Source organism: Hesperophylax consimilis, chromosome 13 (assembly GCF_061612785.1).
Source record: "Hesperophylax consimilis isolate HC1 chromosome 13, BYU_Hcon_1.0, whole genome shotgun sequence".
NCBI lineage: Eukaryota > Metazoa > Arthropoda > Insecta > Trichoptera > Limnephilidae > Hesperophylax > Hesperophylax consimilis.
The window spans coordinates 33,549,453-33,570,012 of NC_142848.1; the positions used below are offsets into that span (position 1 = coordinate 33,549,453).

The window sequence follows — 20,560 nt, forward strand, 5'->3', positions numbered from 1 at the left end:
CTTTATACTGACTGTGTTTCGCTACAATCGTAGTATTTTCAGGGCTGCGCTATAATACAGCCCTGAAGAAGCTACAGTTGTAGCAAAACCGGGTCGGTATTAAGGATAAAATTTATTTTTATTTTTTTTATTTATTAAAAGTATACAATACAGAATATAGTATATTATATAAAGCATTGTACTCCCAGGAGTTAATAAACTCATTGCGGGAATGATACGCATTACATGAAACATATAGCTGTATGTATTAAATGGACATATGATGGGACATACACAACATTATTATTTCAGATAGTCATTAATAAGATGAAGTTTGAGCATGTTAGTTTGGGTCTTTTTACATTGACTTGCACATTTGATCTCGTTGGGTAGTTGATTATATTTTGTGTGAGCTATGTATTCTAGGGATCTTAGTCCATATTTTGTTGATTTGATTTTTGGTATATGTAGTTTGTTGTGATTTCTTGTGTTGTGTTGGTGTACGTCGTAATTGTAATAGAGTGTAGTGTTGGAATGTGCCGAGTGTTGAATTACTTGTAATATAGTTTTCGTTATTTCAAAAGTGGGAATGGTATTAAAAGGAAGTATTTGGGTGTTTCTGTAGATGTCTTTGACATGTGTGTGGTGGTAAAGTGGTGTTTATTAAGTAATTGTTTTATTTTAAACTATGGGACTCCGCAATGCTTCGATTTGCTAATGTCTTTCTCGGGCGTCTTTGACTTCATCCACCATCCACTACTGTATATCACAATGTTACTGTTAAAAAACTACATTACATCGACTTTAAATCAACCCAGTGCCTCATTCCAGTGAAGAGATATTGCGTTAAGTATTAAATAAATTCTACTATTCAAATCACTCTCTAAACACTCCTGACATTAATATATGATATCGGTCCGGTATTTTATGACCAGTACTGAATAGCCAGAAACTTCTCCATTTTCCTCTTTCTCATCTTCTTCCCTTTTCCACTACCTTCAGCCTCACAACATCCCCAGTCGGGTATGCTATAGTCTCACTGGTTCAAGACGGTTGGGAGCAGTCGGGACTCTTGACTAAGATTTTATTAAAGCGTTCTTCGAGCTCAGATTTAAAGCAAAAAATTATTTTTTTGTGAAAAATATAAATATATCAAGTTGATATAGTGACAAAAATAATTAATTTCGAACCTTAATAGAAGGCAAGACACCTCATTATATACATATTTTTCAATCTAAGTAATTAACCATCAAGCCGTTTCCTCGCAGAGGCAGAGAGGACGGAACGCCAAAAAACTCGGGCTTGGCACACACTCCTGCCCCGTTCTCATTCGTATATCGTCTCGTACATACTCTTATGTTATTCTGACTCTTGACATGGCCCGACTCAAGTATCTGGTTCATTTAATCGTTCCATGTCTTCCTCGGGTGTCCCCGACTTCTACCATTCACATTCACGTCAAAGCTTCTCCTGTTCTATATACCTAAACCATCTAAGCGTCCCTTAAGGATTAAAATCTTACTCACTACTTATTATAGACTGATTAGAAGACATTACTGATTTGAGACTGAGACTGATTACAATTTTTGAGAACATGATAAAGACAACACACATTTTATTGACGGTTCTTAATAATTTTATGAACATATAAAAACATCGCAAATTAAGTATGATTTTATTTGTTCATGTACAAGATTAATAAAACAAAACAATCATATTGATAATGAATTAGAGAATTGGGCTGTTTGTGAATATAATGTGTGCAGATAGAAATTGCCAGATAGACAAACGTCGTTGGTAATAAACCTTTGACACACGAGCACTGTTAATTATTTTAAACATTTCTTAATATAATCGGTGAGATGTTATTGATATGGAAATGTTCATGTTAATAAACCTTATCTATCTATTTAGCACACACTTTGTGTATTCATATATTACTTTAAAACCTATTAAGGCGACATAAGGGATCCCTATGGATGTAAGTTAATTATATTTAAGATTGGTAAAAATTCGACCTTAAAATATTTAATGTAAAACGATTTGAAAATTTTATAAAATAACTATTAAACTAGCGGTAAGCACCAGATTTTATTTTTCTGGACCATTTACTTACTAATTAGTAACTTCTGGAGGGATCCCTAAAGAAACATTTAAGATTTTTAGTAATACGTTCATCAGAAATAATTAAAATAAACCCCTCGAAAGATCGATTTTATATTCCTGATAGGGCAAAGTCGACCGTAGGTCCGTCCATTATGCTGGACCGCGGGCCGAATATTGTTTTTATATGACTTCATTACTTACGTCGTTATGATTCCTACTTTATTTTATAGATTTGATAGGGCAAATTCTACCACAGGTCTGTCCAGTACAACAGAGCCGCGCATTGCATATTTGTGTGCACGGCTGCTTCACTTGTGTCGTTAAGATTCTGGCTATATTTTAGGGTATTGTCTCGTCATAAAATACAGATTTTTGACGTTTTGTAATTCTAGTAGGTGTAATTGAGTGAGACAGTCTTGTTTTAACATGATTTGCATTTCGTCTATCTGTAAATTGTGTGTGTTCCGTTACCGGTTAATTCTGTCAAGATGGTAGCCGTGTTGGATTGTACCTTTTTACTCCGCCAGAGTTTGCATAAGCGTTATGAGGTGTCGAATCGGATTAATTAATATTACGTGAGGTCTGCTGTTTACTAGCTTAAGTAGTTGTGATAATTTTATATAATTCAAAACTGTAATATTGGCACGCCTTTGTAATTTTGTCCATAAAAGTTGGCGACCCCTGGTACCAGGCATAGTCACGAATCACAAGGTAGTTGGATACCTCAGAGCCGAGACAAATAGCCTTGTTTACAAGAATTTCACCGATCGATAGACATAACCTATAGATGTCATAGACCATCAACTCAGAAAGAATGTCTCGCTCTCTCAGTATTCCATAGTAATTCGTGTACTTACCCTACAGCCTCATAGTCTTGTATAGAATAATAGTTTTCAATATTCCGTGTAGTGACAGCAGACCGAAATTAGAATTTCAGCCAAAATGGATTTCGGAAACGAATTTCGGCTTATCAGTTTTGGCCGAAACGAATATCAAAATTTATTTAAAAAAACACTAAATACACTTAAGTTTTATTGTTTTACGTAAGAGTTCATAAAATTTGTGGTAAATGAAATAAAATACATCAATTGGTTGTGTAAAATGTTTTACTTTTAGCGCTTTTTGGTTCGTAATTAAGTAGCAGTTTTTCAATGATAGCTTTAGGTACAAAAGATCACAGAACTTTTAACTACAGTAAACAAACCAGTCCAGTCTTCAATAGTTTTTATGTTAGAAAATCAAAATACAATAACCAATTATTATTTAAACGACAAACTTTGCGAAAAATTAATAAAAAAATAAGATAACAAACTGTTTCAACTAGCAAATAAAAGCTTATTTTAAAATAATATTGAAGTTATTCTAGAACTAACTACACGGTAATTTACACAGTACACACATTCCCAAGTAAAAACGTGATTCGACACATCACGAAAATTCTTGACCGTAACCGAAATCGCAGCCGAAACTGATTTATTGGCCGAAACGGAAACATAAAGTTCGGTCGCTCTAACTCCGTGTACCCTAGCCCAATAGCCTTTTCCAATAGAATAATCATATTTGATTGCATTGTTAACGGGGATTTTATTAGAGAAATCAAAGGAATTAAACATGATTGTTATGAGATTAGCAGATCAAATAAATCACAGATTTTTTCCATTATTGTGGTGATTTTTTGGATAAATCATAGAAATATACCGGTTTTTTGGTGATTTTATCACATAACATAGAAATCAGTCGCGTATATGGTTATTTTAATAGTAAAGTAACAGTTTTTTGAACAAATTAGATGATTTGTCAACAAATTAAATTGATTGTTTTCGGCGATTTATTTTTGCTTTAGCCGTATTTTGTGACCAGATCTGAATGGCCAAACAACTACCGCCACCAATTCAGTGGGGTTCCACAAGGATCGCACCTTGGTCCAATTTTATTTAATAGCCAAGCACTAATCCAACACTTCCTTCAACCTCAAATAATTCCATAATTGGGAATGCCATAATCCCTCTGACTCCAGATGGTTGGGAGCAGTTGGGACTCTTGTGAGATATTTACGTAAAAAAGCTTTCCTAAACAAGAGATTTTTCTTGTACATAGCCGCAGAATGGGCTAGCTTCCCGTTGAAACGATATATATTTATTATTCCTAGTTAGATTGCTTTATACTAAATCATAAATAATTTTCTCTTCTCTGGTAGATTCCAAAGCTGTGCTTTAAATCTTTTGCCTTTGGAATAACCAGCAAGCATAAACCACTTAACCGCAGCGGGTGCAAACTTCACTTATGATAGAATAAACAAATAATGCTGAACTTCAACACGGCTCTTTAGTTAAATATTACCCTTTGTCCTCCCTATTATCCTTGTTCCTCTGTTTAAATGAAATGCTGAACAAAAAATTAAATAGAAATTCAACATAAATTAAAGATCCTACTATGGGGATTAATTTAAAAAAACATATATTTTTACTTGTAAAAAAATAAGAAGATGTTCCAATAAGCAAGGCTAGCAGTCCACAATGGAGAGCTGATACCAACCTTGGTGTACAGCAGTGAGGCATGGAACTGGAAGAAGAAGGATGAAAGAAGACTAAATACTGAGAAATGAGGTCCTTGAGGCGCGTTTGTGGTAAAATCATGCATGGCCGAGTCACAAAGCTTATAGGGTTTTGACATGTGAAGTAGATGTACAAAGACAGGAGTGCCAAGAGAATATATGACGCGAAGGTTAGAGGTAGAAGAAGTAGGGGACGCCCTGTGAATAATACAATATAACAGATGGATTTGTATGAGAAGATTCATAAATGTTCCAAGACAGCCTTCTACGATATGACAGACGTAAACATTATATTTATATAGGAATCATTCTCACTGTTTATATGTTGTGTTGTTCATTTTGTTTTTGTCTACATTGTGGTAAACAAACTCATGTACGATTGTCCGAGAGAGTGTGAGAGTACATATAAAAATAATTTTATAAAAAAGCAAAAAAATTAATCACATGAAACTGTCACAGATAATATTAGCTATAATACTGTATTTTTTAAAAGTTGTTCCCTTTATGCGTTCATACATTTATATTGTAAAAATTTATATTTTTTATTGAGTCATTTATGTTTTTATTTGTATTCTTCTCAAGCAAAACGATAGGAAAACCTTCAATTTATCTAAAGCATATTTTTTTTGTTATTCATAATGCACAAAAATTCGTTATAAAGATTAATCAAAATAGTGATTTGGCATTCAGCTTCGCCTTAGTTGGTTTATCATATATATGAATATGAAAATATTGCTTGGGGAGGAGCAACAAACTCGGCTGGCTATCAATTACATAGAAACCGCACAGAAAACGATCTTAAAGGTAATACTAAAAAAACATAGACTGACTGATACAGACCAAATATTCAACAGCTGTGACGTACTAGATATACGCCAATTATACGTTAAAACACTACTAAACTACATTTTGACAAAAAAATAAATTTCAACATACACAAAATAACACTAACAGACCAGTTAGACAAGCGTACAAAGAAAACATAAAAACTCCGACAGTAAATTCAAGCTTTGGACAAAGACACTACCAATACCATGCAATAAAAGCTTTCAACAGTTTAAAACTTGAAATTAAAATTGAGGAAAATAAAATAAATTCACACACAAAACTACAAAATGGATTAAAGAACAAAAAAGACAATATTACCAAAATTTCATAGCATAAAATACAAATAAAACCTTCACGTAACACACAAAACCAATATAAACACACATCACTCACAAACACACAAGATTATTTTCAATGTACTATTTTTTTTAATTTTAAATATATTATTATGTATTTTTAATTTTAAATGTATAATTTTTCTCATTAAATGTATTATGTAGTATTATATTTCATATTATAAAATGAAGGCCTCAGCACGGGCAAGCCACCCAATGAGGCCTACATTACTGGAAAACTTGAATTGTAAAAAATATTGTACCTAATAAAAAAAATAAAAAAAATATTAAGACAATATTGAAGACTCTCAAAATCACTCTCAAAGTCGCATCTAGAAATATTTATTTCCAGATGCTACTGAATATTTTTCTGTCTTTTCTGTTTTACATCTTTCGTTTGAAAGTCGTTTTTAAATCTTAAATCTCCGAAAGTTCGTCACCAATTGCTTTTACATTTTGACACAACATTCGAATACGCGTGTGTTTTTATATCTATATTATATAGATCTCACCTGTGAAAGGAAAGTAAGTTAAAAAGTATTTTTTTTAAATACCTACCGATTGCTCGGCTAGTTTTTGACGTTTGTGGTTATAAAACATATTTTTACTACTTGGCAAAACCAATGATGACCACACTTTAAACTTTAACTAATCTCAACGAACTGACTCGCCCACTGTATTTTCTACATGTGATTACCTGTATTCTCCAATAAGTTTCTCGATGGAGTAACAAAGCGAGTGACTCGGCCGAGCACTCGGCAGGTTTGATTCGGCAACACGCGCTATTTTTTCTCAATCTGCACAGACCGAATGAGCCACAGCAACGCTTGTCATTATACATTATATTTCATCATCGATACTTGTTAACACATTCAGTTCATGCCGAACACAACTCCAACCATGTTTTCCAGTTCTCCCATCTATAATATACACGTATATGGAATAAACTTCCGTCTAGTTCTCACCCTCCAAGCTCAGTGCGCACAGTAAGTTATAGGCCAACACACAAAATTGTAGTTTCATCTTCATTTGTACGTTTGCGACAGGAAAGGTTTGATTGGAATTTTGTACAGCGTGGCTTGGAATAGATACAACTGTTTTATATGGTTAGTTTGCAATGGGATGGTGCCTTGTTTGTGCTTTTGATCATACAAATGTACAAGTCGTAGAATTAGCCTTCGCATAATGGTTCATGTTGGGTTTCAAAAAAAAATTTAAACATAGGTAAATTTCAGATAATACAGTATTTTCGACACCGTCTGTGCCCGGAAAACTAAAACAAAATGTGTATAATTATTTAAGAGCTACGGAAACAAATGTTTCAACATTACTCATTGCTAGCAGAAACATTACAAAGAAGCCTTAGTAATTGATCGTCTGTATTTTTTTTATTTACATATGTTTATTATGTCAAACTTTGTAAAATCGTCAAGGCTTATTTGCTGAACCGCTCTCAAATAATTGTGTTTTTAGCATAACATATCATACTGAGAGAATAAACGAAACAGTTATATCGAAATCTTACTAACACCTTTTTTATTTTAAATACGGTTTATAGGGGGATATAGAATTATTTCCTGTACCAGAAAAGAATATCACTGACTTACGTAGGTAACAAATGACACGTTTTCTAAGAAGTTCTTTAATCAGTTAGTAGTTGTTAGGACTAGGAGCAATATCGGACACATGGCGCCTGACGCAGTGACGTCACAACACCCATTAGGCACTACCATGGAGCGAAGATGGATACCTCCATTTATAGGTTTCTGATATTGAGGATACTGGCCGTCATAGCATGGTCAAGTACCTCGTGCGTTGATAAAAACTTATGCTGTAACAAACTTTTACTATTATAATCTAATATATATATTATAAAAGGAAACCCGTGTTTCTCTACTCGCCTAATTTTCTTCACAACCAGCCACTGCTACCCACCGGTGGTTGTGGTGGTAGGTAGCCCTCGGTGTCACATAGAAAGTACGAGAGTTTGGTGGGGGTGGCTGAGTATGGGTGGAAGTGGGTTTCAAAAATGTACTTTGTTATAGGAAGGCCGCGAATATTTCAGATTATTTCAAAATGGACCCGCCGACTGTGTCAGTGAGTCTGGACGGTTCCAGAAAGTTCATGTAGGTTCTCGAATGCTCTAGAAGGTTCTGGAAGGAGACAGTTCAAGAAAGTTCCATAATGTTCCAAACTGTGAGACGGAGAGTGTCGGTGAGTCTAGAAGGTTCCGGAAAGTTCAAAAATGCTTTTGAATGTTCTGGAACGAGTCACAGCAGTGGGGTACAGCTAGTACATGATACACCCCAACTGAATAAAGAAAAAAAAAAATTGTAGCATGGATCTAAAATGCGCAGTGAACTCTTAATTCCATTGTAGCGGGTAATCTTAAAAACGGAAAGCTTGCAGCCGAAAATTAATTTTATTCAATTATATCATTTTAATGCCACGAGTGGGGTTCCACAAGGGATGCACCTTGGACCAAGTTTATTTAACATACCTATTTATTTGTCAATGGAATTGGAACTTTATTACCAACAGTATTTTTTTGCGTGTTTTTGTTGATAACCTAAGTATATATTTAAAATTATAATAAATTTATCCGAAAAAGCTACATGACTGATATATCATCAATAAACTGCTACACAATAATTGGAAGTAAATGTTAAATATCGAACCTGTTCATTATATCAACACTCACTTTATAGTTCTCCACTAATCTCAAGTTTATGAAATAAGTTATCTGTGGGTAGTTTTTTATTTTAAATAAATAAAAATATTACTTACAAACCAATTACAAGTCAATGAACATTTTAATTAAAATAAATATTTTTACTAGTAGCCTCCGTGGTATCCCTCCGTAAACCACCCACGGTGTCCGAGACACAGTATAGACGTGTCTAATAGTGCCAAGAATAGGACATCATTTGACGTCAACTTTTAATTAAAGAATAACGCGGGGAGGCTGTACCCACATGCATTATACAGCGTTCAAATTACCGAAACCCGCCACTGGCAGATTGAAATGACTCCTCAAATTTATCAACAACTCATGTAAATCCATAGCCGTATAAATTATAAATAATTATTGTTTATTAACCAAAAAAAAAAAAAAAAAAACTAATGTTCAGCTATATGACAACGTCATTTGCAGTTTCAACTTTTTGCCAGTTTGTAACTTGTCAGATTTTGGGCTATTTAGTAACCCCTCACAGGAGGTAACCCCTCACAAGAGGCCCAGGGTAAAATATTTTTCTCTCAGGGCCTATGTCATCATTGGGGGTGCTTTGTGAAGGGTATTTTTCAGGAAAGAAAGGAGATGAAGTTTTGGGAAGAATAAGGTATGAAGAGTGAATAGGAATCTTTGGATCAGTGTGTTGAAGACCAGTTTAAGGCAAAGGTTGAGATACCAGTTGGAGAGTTCAAAGGGTTTCTCTAAACCAGCCTCTCCCGATTGGCACCCACGCAACTGGTGGGCACGCGCATCCGCCACCAAGAGATGAACACACCTCACCCGATGAACTCGGGCACCCCTGCTAAACGTAAAATAAACGTAAAAAAACCACTTAGGGTAACCTATGGCAGAGGTGTTAATTATCCGATGCAACGGTAAATTTAAAATAGATTATAAGGAAGAGTTATTATATCATATATACATATATAGGAAAAAAACAAATTTGTTCAACTACATCACAATGTCGATTGCAGTTTCAAATGTCTGAAAGTTTTTAATTTGTTAGGTTAGGTTAAAAGTTATAAGTATACACCAAAGTCAAGAGCCGGTTCTCTTCATTATTATCGTAGAAATATTTTTTTTATTTATTTTGTAATGTCATTATACATATTTATTTAAAAAAAATATTTTAAAGTCTAAATAAGGGTAATTGAATAATAGGTCCAATAGGAAACAACTAATATTAATATATTTGACAATGTCGATTGCAGCTTCAATTTTTTACTCGTAGTTTTATATTGTTAGGACGATTAAACTGTGTTGGCACTAAAATAGTTTTATAGCCTTACTAATGAAAAAACACTTCCCAACCGTCAAATGGTGTTTCAGTTACAAAATCATTAACAAGCTTATATTCGATTTGGTATTGAAACTTGAATTTCCTATCTTGAAAAAGTGAGGTTATTTCGGTCATATTTCTTTAAATTGACTACCGCGTGAATTTAATTCTACAATAATAATGTTTTTTGATAACTTAAATTTCCTACGCACGTGTAGGTAAATATAAATCCTAGAAATCAACGTTTATATTGCGCAAACAGTGAATCCAAAATGTCGAATTTTTTTGGTTATCCTCAAGAAAATATATATTTTAAAAAAATAACTATTTATTGGTATTTGTTTTTATAACATCTTCAAAAATAATAAGTATAAAATGCCTTAGAAATATTCCGAAATTCAGTGAGACATTTCATGTTTATGCAACAGATAAACAACCCTCTATGGCATATTTATCTTTCTGTGAATAGAATAGTAATTGCAGTTTATATTTTACGTTTCCATTAGTATTTTTTTTCATACACGGTTGTTTATCAATCGGATAGTTTAAGAAAGGCTGTAAGTGGGTTGAGTGGTTATTACAAGACTTTGCCAATTTGCACCGCTATTCAAAAAAAAATCTTACTGAACAATTTTCTTCGGAATCTTCCAAAACAATAATTGAAGTGTATGGAACAACAGAACAACTTACTGTTGTTTTATTTTCGACAGCGAATTGGATATCTCTAGTTCTTTTAGTACTAGATGTTATAGATGTTAGGAAATGAAAGTGATTGCTTTGTTGGTCGATGCTTTGACCTATAAATTGTGAGCATAAATGGCTTTGTAACCATCACCCACTGTTTGCGAGTTATTGCTGCTTGAGATGAACAGATTTAATGCTAATTATTATTTGACCGGTCAGTAGCCGTGTTTACAAATGTGTCAGGATTCCACACAAACGTCACGGGTTTAACTCTCTACTGGTTTAGTCTTCCATCATGTCAATAAATATGTTTCGATTATTATGATGGAAGTTAGACGAAATCAAGTATTCTCAGATTGTTCGTAACCCGGTATTGTTTGTCTCTTACAGATTTAAAATTGAGGATACTTTAATGATGTGAAACGTTATTCTGTGTATAGTCATGAGTAAAATGATTGATTAGTTTTTATGTTTTTTTTTCTCGCTGTTCAAAAATGAATTGAATATCATCGAAAAGTTTGGGGGTACTATTGATATATTATATCAATCATTTAGTTTATTGTCATTACGCAGAATGACTATTAGTTTCCCATTTTCTTTAATTACCTAATCAGTACAGCCCTCAATAAATGTTTAAAAACTAATTTTTGATTAGCAAGATTTTTTTTTAGCAATTTTATCATTGGTAGTATTGAAAAAAAATGTATATCGAGGTCGTAAACTAAGAAAAACTCCACCACGGATAAGACGAATGAAATTAAATTCAAATTAATGATAATGTTTTTTATCGATCGAACGAAATCAAACCAAGCAAAGGATTCTCTGTGATAATATTTCAATAGATTCACAGAAGCAGAAAAGAAACAAAGGATTCGTTTAAATTTCCAAATGACAGCAGAAAAACGGGATGAATTAATCAAGATAATGACGTTACTTATCGGATAAAAGGATATACACAGAATACCACCAGTAAGCATCAGCGCAAAACCAGATATGTACTAACAACCGGCTTTAGGATTATTATGATCTGTGGCACAGATCACCCATTTCTTTTTTTCTTCACATGGTTGAGGTCAAAGTGGGATTCTGAGGTTATCCAGTCAGTTGTCGCCATCGGGAGTCACTTATTTCAAAAGAGATGTGCCTCAGGGTGTAACGGGATAAATTAAGTACCCGTTAATTTTATTATTTGGTGAGGATGTCCTACAACTGGCGACACTATTAGACAAGGTTTGGAGTTGGCTGACGGAACGGGATGAGCTTCGTCTTCAGTATTCGGGTGGCGGATCCAGCAATCAGACGTACGGGGAAGAAAGGACTCTTCGCGGATGGCGTTCAACACGGAATCGGGAGGTTTTAGTTTTATCATTTGGTGTGGATGTCCTACAACTGGCGACACTATGAGACAAGGTTCGGAGTTGGCTGACGGAACGAGATGAGCTTCGTCTTCAGTATTCGGGTGGCGGATCCAGCAACCAGACGTACGGGGAAGAAAGGACTCTTCGCGGATGGCGTTCAACACGGAATCGGGAGGTTTTAGTTTTATCATTTGGTGTGGATGTCCTACAACTGGCGACACTATGAGACAAGGTTCGGAGTTGGCTGACGGAAGGAGATGAGCTTCGTCTTCAGTATTCGGGTGGCGGATCCAGCAATCATACGTACGGGGAAGAAAGGATTCTTCGTGGATGGCGTTCAACACGGAATCGGGAGGTTTTAGTTTTATCATTTGGTGTGGATGTCCTACAACTGGCGACACTATGAGACAAGGTTCGGAGTTGGCTGACGGAACGAGATAAGCTTCGTCTTCAGTATTCGGGTGGCGGATCCAGCAATCAGACGTACGGAGAAGAAAGGACTCTTCGCGGATAGCGTTCAACACGGAATCGGGAGGTTTTAGTTTTATCATTTGGTGTGGATGTCCTACAACTGGCGACACTATGAGACAAGGTTCGGAGTTGGCTGATGGAACGAGATGAGCTTCGTCTTCAGTATTCGGGTGGCGGATCCAGCAACCAGACGTACGGGGAAGAAAGGACTCTTCGCGGATGGCGTTCAACACGGAATCGGGAGGTTTTAGTTTTATCATTTGGTGTGGATGTCCTACAACTGGCGACACTATGAGACAAGGTTCGGAGTTGGCTGACGGAACGAGATGAGCTTCGTCTTCAGTATTCGGGTGGCGGATCCAGCAATCAGACGTACGGGGAAGAAAGGACTCTTCGCGGATAGCGTTCAACACGGAATCGGGAGGTTTTAGTTTTATCATTTGGTGTGGATGTCCTACAACTGGCGACACTATGAGACAAGGTTCGGAGTTGGCTGACGGAACGAGATGAGCTTCGTCTTCAGTATTCGGGTGGCGGATCCAGCAACCAGACGTACGGGGAAGAAAGGACTCTTCGCGGATGGCGTTCAACACGGAATCGGGAGGTTTTAGTTTTATCATTTGGTGTGGATGTCCTACAACTGGCGACACTATGAGACAAGGTTCGGAGTTGGCTGACGGAACGAGATGAGCTTCGTCTTCAGTATTCGGGTGGCGGATCCAGCAATCAGACGTACGGGGAAGAAAGGACTCTTCGCGGATGGCGTTCAACACGGAATCGGGAGGTTTTAGTTTATCATTATGCATTTCAATATTCAATTCAAATATTCAATCTTTAGTTTCTCTTTCTGTTTGCAATATTGGTTTACTATAATTTATAAATTTTGTTCTATCGTTTATATATGGAACTGGCGCCCTTAATATTTATAGTAATGATATTTAAAATTATAATTCATTTTACTACCTACAATTTAGTATAACTTTTCAATCACCATGTTAATTGTCTTTACGTAAAATAAGACCGACCTACTAACGCTTCTTCGAGGTTAGTCGCACCCTGAGATTATTTATATTCAAATTAATCACTTGAGTCTCCTGCTATATTGTTTCACAATTATATTTCTATTATATTTCTTAAATATGAATCTTTTATTTAAGATAATCATCCTCCTTATTCTTACATTTATTAACTTAAATTCACCTTGGTTATTTTATGGCTGATATTCTTACATTTATTCACACTATTTTTAGCCATTACAATGGCGCCCAACGTGGTTAAACCGGTTTTTTTTTTTGTTTCATGGTGATTTGATGTGCAGTTGTGGGTAGTTTGAATAGTTTCATGTTATTTTCATGTATATATTTTTTTAATTTTTTGAGTAATGGAATGCATAAATGAAGCTTCACGAGTTCGTGTTGATTCGCGAGAGTTTTTTGTTCTTCCGTCGTTATCATTGCAATCGGGGGTTTGATTTTAATTTGATTATTTTACTGAGGATGAGGATATTCTTCTACGATATTTTTTGTTGATCGATGTTGTTTTTCGATGGTTCTGTTGTTTGAATATGTTTACGTTCACAAAATTCAGATTAAATCTTTGATAACCTTTAAGTCTTATGGCAATAACTAGTAAAACAACGATAGGATCGAATTTTATTTGCGCTGTTGACACAACAACTGCTGAAAATAACAACAACAACAAAATACGCTTTGTGAGAGAAATTATTTTATCGTTGGGAATGCTATGCGGAATGTGCCAATACAAAACTTTGTTCAACATTTAGATGAAATGAAATATAATATTTTGTATTTAAAATGCTACCCACATTTTTCTTCGTGTGGCTAAGGATTTTCAGGTATGCGTCAAACTGCCAAATGAGACTACGACAATACGTCGTAGTACCTTCTGAAATGTTGAGTAGAATGTCAGACAATAAGACATATTTATGTTATAGACTCGGGAATTGTTGTCACTTGAGCTGAGATTTATTCTCGAAAGCCGAAAAGTTGAATTTGTTTACGTTTTCGGGGAAAACCAGTGTTAGTCACTTGTTTTTCGATTGTCGCTCTGACGCATTATGACAAAAGCTAGGAAACAATACAAAGGAATCAAACGGTGGGTGGAAGGCACAAACTATAATATTAAGAAAATAGACTCGTGTTGTCAAATTTGACCTTCAGTCAGGAAAAACAAATAGCACATTATGCTTGCTTTTACGTGATGCTTTTTGGGATACCTTTAGTTTACAATTGACTTATTTTGTAACAGAATATTTTTAAATGTTCAATATTCAACCAAGCCTTATAAAAGATAACAGGTGCCAGCAACGAAACTTGTTATTTTATCCATGGATACTACAAGTAGAAAAAAGTTATTTTTTTAATTCAGTGCTATCAGCATTTTTAGGTTACGTAATTTGAACTTTCCTAACATAAAACTTACAGTAAGTGACAGATAACATCTGTGAAGAGTCCAAACTAGTTAAATAGAAAAAAGCACAATTTTAAATCATAATTTGCTCAAACATCAACTTTTTAGGGACCTTCAACAAATTTGTGAGAAATATTACTTATTTTATTTTGTTTAAATGTATATTAGAGCCATGATACCCAAAAAATTCATGAATATTTATTAATTGAGCCCTTGCTCGGAATAATGCTGTTTCCAACAAAATTATAAAGTTGGCCTATTGATGGAATAATGTTGGGTATGTCATTTTCCATCTTTTAAGGTTGATACCATGATAATGAAAAAATCTGTAGGCTTGGGGAAGCATTTTGAAGATATTGGTTTTTGGAAAAATGTTATATCTGTTGTTCGCCACAATTAGGGAGCGTGGCTTAATTCAAGTGAATAAAATAATTATTAAAATATTGAAGACAATATAAGTGATTTCTAAACGAAAATCTGAAACAGAAAAATCAGAAAAGGAAACGGTCACATCTGGGACTCGAACCCAGGACCCTTGTCTTTCCGGGACAGTGCTCTACCAACTGAGCTAATGGGACATGGGTTCGAGTCCCAGATGTGACCGTTTCCTTTTCTGATTTTTCTGTTTCAGATTTTTGTTTAGAAATCACTAATATTGTCTTCAATATTTAAATATTACAATTTGAGGTTTCACTCAATAAAGTTATTCCGAAAAATAAATAAAAATAATTATTGTTTCATTACCAAAATAGATTTAACTTTCGCGATGTTTCACAATGTATGATGGATGTATTCACTAACTGTTGTTTTTTATTGTTATTTCTAGATACTTGGAGCCAACGACTGTTGCTGAAATTCGTTAAATTTGCATAAATAATTTACCAAAAATCAGTGCCCTTCATCAAATAAGTGAAACTTCTTAATAATAGCTAATTACCAAGGCATTAGTAATACTTGTAATTATTATTCCTTGCGTTTTCCATTTCGTGTATGGAGTAGCTTAACACATAATACTAGCTTAATAATTGTTGTAAACATGTCAATTTTTTGTCATCAATATTAAAAATAATTTATCTAATTCGTATCACTCAACTGACATTTAAAACAATTTAGTGCTATTGAAAAATTGCTCTGAAAGCAAAACATTTAGTAAAATAAAGTGACTCACAACTATCAGAAGAAGAAGAGGAGATTTCATTTCGCATATTATTCATCAAGGCTCGGTTTGAAGTAAAGTAAAAAGTGATAATTTAAAAGTGATAATAGTGTAAAAGGGTCTTCAAACTTCATTGATTCCAATAAAATTTAAAAGGAGACAGAAAACACCAAATTCGAAGAAAATTGACACCAAGAACACAAATAAGATTACAGAACCTGAAGATAATTAAGAATTCAGACTTTGAACAAACAATTTTGGAACGTGAAAACTTAAAGAAGCAGAGCTGCGCTGCTTTAGAAGACATAGCCGTTAATCTAACATCACAACTAATTGCTGATTTTGAATAGTTGCACTTAAGAAGAAGCAAGAAGCTCACAATAGCTTTTGCCACATAACAGTTGGAAGATCTGCTACAGAAAAAAACAGCTTTCGATACAAAATCAAACAGAAGAGCTGCTATAAATTAACATAGAAGCAAACAATTGAATATCACACATAAAAGCAGAAAGACACGTTACAGAAGAAGAAGAAAAAACTTGAAGATCTCGTATCAGATTTGATTTTTGACACAACTCTTGACAAAGAAGTGGAAAAGCTTCACTGAAGAAGTACACGGTTTATCGTGTCAAAGTTTTAACAAATAAAAGCAGGAATACCTGCCGCTGAAGAAGTTAAAGGTTTGAAGATCTCGTGTCAGAGCTGATTCAGCTCCTGACACTTGACGAGTAAGATCAGTCCTAAGATTCCGCACTACCGAAGCAGGATGTCAGAGCTGGCCAAGGCGATGTTGGGTCCGCAGCGCTCGCAGTCCTGCAACGAGGAGGGCGCGTTCTTCGGCGGGCGCACGCTCCGGCGCGCCCACAGCCGAAGAGGCGCGCCCGGTTGCTAGGGGTACGCCATGTCGCTGCGCTGCCTGCACAGGCGACTGTCGTCCGCCGGACACCCCCACCCGAATGACAAAACGTGAGTACCATTCATTTTTTATTATTAAAAATATGGATTCAATATTTTGCTAAGGATCTAATAGAGAGAGTACAGGACGATTTACAAAAATACCAAGGGCTTTGAAATACCGGCAATAAGAAGATAGACTCAAAGAACTAAGATTAAGAATGCCAAACGAAAGAAGAGAATGGGGTGACTTAATTGAGACTTTTTAAATTTGTGTGAACATTATAGTTGCCCTGGCATACAAGAAATCTTCACTACCAACAAAAATATAAAACTCAAAAGACATTCAAAAAAATTAACAAAATACCTTTTGCAACCAATCCCATGAAGCATGGAAAAAACTTCCACAACATTTCATCAATACTACTTATTTAAAGCTGGATGGATTATTATTGCGAGAGAAAAAAGGAATTACTTATTTTTAAATTTAAAACAACTCAACTACTTTTTAGATTCTCACGGCCAAAAGCATTTTTGTTGTTTGTTTTTGGGGTGTTATGCCGTGTTCCGAAACGTCGGCTAAAGAAGGAGTTAGCGCAACACGGCATAACACCCCAAAAACAAACAAAAAAAAAAAAAAAAAAAAAAAAAACTCAACTACTGTTAAACCTATTGTGAAATCGGACATGAGCGCATCAGTGCAATTTGTATTGAAATTCATCAAACGCATAAGCCACGCGCTTAATTTCAGTACAAATGCTACTAAAGATTCTTTCGTCAGAACAACGAGGCAAAATTTGAGTACAAAATAAGTTTCTGAGATGTATACATCTTATTTTCGATATCCATCAGCCTTTCTGTCTGGTATACTGGTTATTAATAGCCTGGCTGATAATAATACATAACCTTCTGAATGGCCATATCAGTATTTCTGACAATTTCACAATAGCACGCAGACACAGGACTTTTGTTTTTATTTTAATTTTTTTATTTGAGACATAAACAGGACATTTAAAGTACATTTTTGTAAAGTATAAAATAAATTTACATACAAATATAAATGTTCCTAGACTATTGTGTCTGCAGCAATCACATTTGCACATTCACTATCAAAACAATATCATTATTTTTTTATACAAAACTTAAAATTACAGAAATTACAAGACATAATAATTTTAAAAATATGTTATTATGTTGTTCCGAGATACAGAACTAACCTACCATTGGTGATGCCGCTCGGAAAAATACTTCCATCATGTAACTTGTCCCCTGATATAGATGATTTTAAACTAAACGTGAACATTTAAAAAATAGTATTATTATTTAATTAAGCGTACCATATGTACGTTTATTATTGGTTAAAATTTCCGTAAATGTATTTTTTTTTACAATAATTTAAGGCTAAACAGGGAACGGCAAATTAATCTCCTTTTATTTCAGCATTTTTATGAACTCTCACTTAATCCGATTGATTATGGGAAGTGTAAAGTTAGTAATGTTAAAGGTAATACGAGTATTTCATTTACCATCACCTATACATCAAAAATATATTGTATCGTCACTTTTCTGACTATTTTTGATTTTATGGATTCTTATTTGCCATGGAGAGGCGAATCGTACTGATTTTAAATTTAATATTCTATACAAATAGAACGGCGTTATTTGCGCCTCACATTTTTTCTCGTATGAGTGTTAAAAATACTACTGTGATAGACTTATGGGTCTCTGTTTTTAGGAAAGGGAAAAAAAATGTTTCTTAAAATACCTTGCATTAAAAAAGTTGCATGCTTTACAGCAACCTTTCTGGCGTCAAAAAAGCAGTCACGTGAACTGCACTCAGATTTTTAAAAGCACCCTTGTCCTTATTCCAATGATTTCGGTTGATCTCACACCAACATTTTTAATGATGATTTCTATGTTAAAACATCGATTAAATGAACAATATGAACATACGTATTATATCGATGATGTTAATGATGAAGGTAACATCGAAAAAAGTCTTCAAAACGCAAACATTTTTGCCTTTAAAATCGATTACGTTACGTAATCAGTTCGTTTTACGAAAACTACTTTAAATGCGTTACAATCAAGGAAACGCCTAATTAAGTTCTCCTTTCTTGGCACAGTTATAGATTTTTAACGCTTCGTTGTTGGGGATATTACCTCACCTTAACCGAAATAATATCACCTTGGTAACTGGGCTATTTCCAAACATCTGATAAGGACTTGAGTCACTAATTGACGTCGAATCTAATGCGGTGTCGGTTCAATTTACGACCAGAAGGGTTGGGTTGCTTAAATTGTTTCGAATGTATTTGCTAGGCAGTTTAATTGAGCAAGATAATTTTATCGAGTAAATTGTTTAAGACACATGTGCCGAATTCGACCTCGTTGGGTCTTATACTAATATTAATAGGTATTTCTGACGTGAATGTTTCGCAACTGTTACCCGGATTCAGGAAGTTCATATTTCTTATTGTGTGTTTTGGATTGAGCTAACGGCAAAGTGGTGCGGATATCGTCAGCTTGCTTCGAAAAGTTTTCAACTTTTTTTCTACATTCATTTTTTTGACCCACTTTTACTTGTCTGTTGGCTGATTTTTGGTGTAGAGCTTTGTTGAGCTTTCTCCTCATGTTGAGTTTGTCGGTCTTTTGGTATTATAAAAGTAGGTCGGTTTTGACGAATTCCGTGGTCGAAGGGCAAGGCAATCGACTAGCAATCCAAAGGCCGCGGGTTCAAATCCATGCGCGCGCAAGTAAACTTTATTTATTTGATTTGTGTTCTTTTGCAATTTTATCATCAAAAATAATATGAGGTATATTTGTGGTACGTTCCAGAATGGAAAATACTCTCAGTATCGCCCTGGTCTAAGACCACCATTCAGAATTGAAATGTTGCTTGAAATGGCTTTAACCGTATTTCGGTGATTAGATCTGAATAGCCAGATACTTCTCCACCTTCCTCTGCCCCATCTCCATCCCCTCCATCTACCTTCAGCCTCAAAACATACCCCAATTGGGGATTCCATAGTCTCACTGGATCCAGATGTTTGGGAACAGTTGCAACTCTTGTGCGGTTTCGCATAAAAAAAATATTATTAGACAATATAATGTTAACGCAATTTATAAGCATTGCTTTCATGGCGCTAAATAATATATTTCAGAAGAAAAAAAACACTTTTTGCATGTTATGCTTGGATAACTGTTTGTTGGCGGGCGAACATACGTAAATTAAATATGAATAAATAGTTTTGTCAGTATAAACACTGAATTCTTTCAAGAAACGAATACAAATACAGTTTTGTTTTGAAGAATCAATCCAAAATTGTATTTGAATTCGTTTCTTGTATTGTATCCAATATTGTATTTGTATTCTTTTCTTGTATTGTATTCTATTCAATATGGTATTTTTATTCGTTTCTTATATTGTATTGTATCCAATATTGTATTTGTATTCGTTTCTTGAAACAGTTGAGTTTAATATGAAAAAAAGCTATTTGTATATATTCAAATTCGGCATGTTATTCTCACAACATGCAAAAATGTTTTCTATGAAAGCGAAGAAAAATTGTCTCACGTTTAACCATAAATGACAACACATCCATGTGATACCGTTTAAGAGGAACGGTTGCGAAGCCCTTTTTATACAAAGTTTAAATTTAGATTTGAGGCCAAAATGTTCAAATAAACTGAATTATTATTTTTTTAATCAAAGAAAATAGCAAACATCTAGTACAAATATGTACCACTTT

The 20,560-nt window shown here is 34.6% G+C and overlaps 1 protein-coding gene across 7 annotated transcripts in view; it reads left to right on the forward strand.

Annotated features, from left to right (window-relative positions):
• The window catches only part of Ih (hyperpolarization activated cyclic nucleotide gated potassium channel Ih), a 738,958-nt gene that overhangs the window by 43,434 nt on the left and 674,964 nt on the right, over positions 1-20,560 (forward strand). For all 7 annotated transcript variants that reach the window (XM_089639037.1, XM_089639041.1, XM_089639039.1 and 4 more), the window contains exon 2: positions 15,585-16,880. In XM_089639037.1, coding sequence (XP_089495163.1) covers positions 16,816-16,880 — 65 coding nt within the window. In that variant the 5' untranslated portion in view covers positions 15,585-16,815. The remainder of the gene's footprint in view (positions 1-15,584; positions 16,881-20,560) is intronic.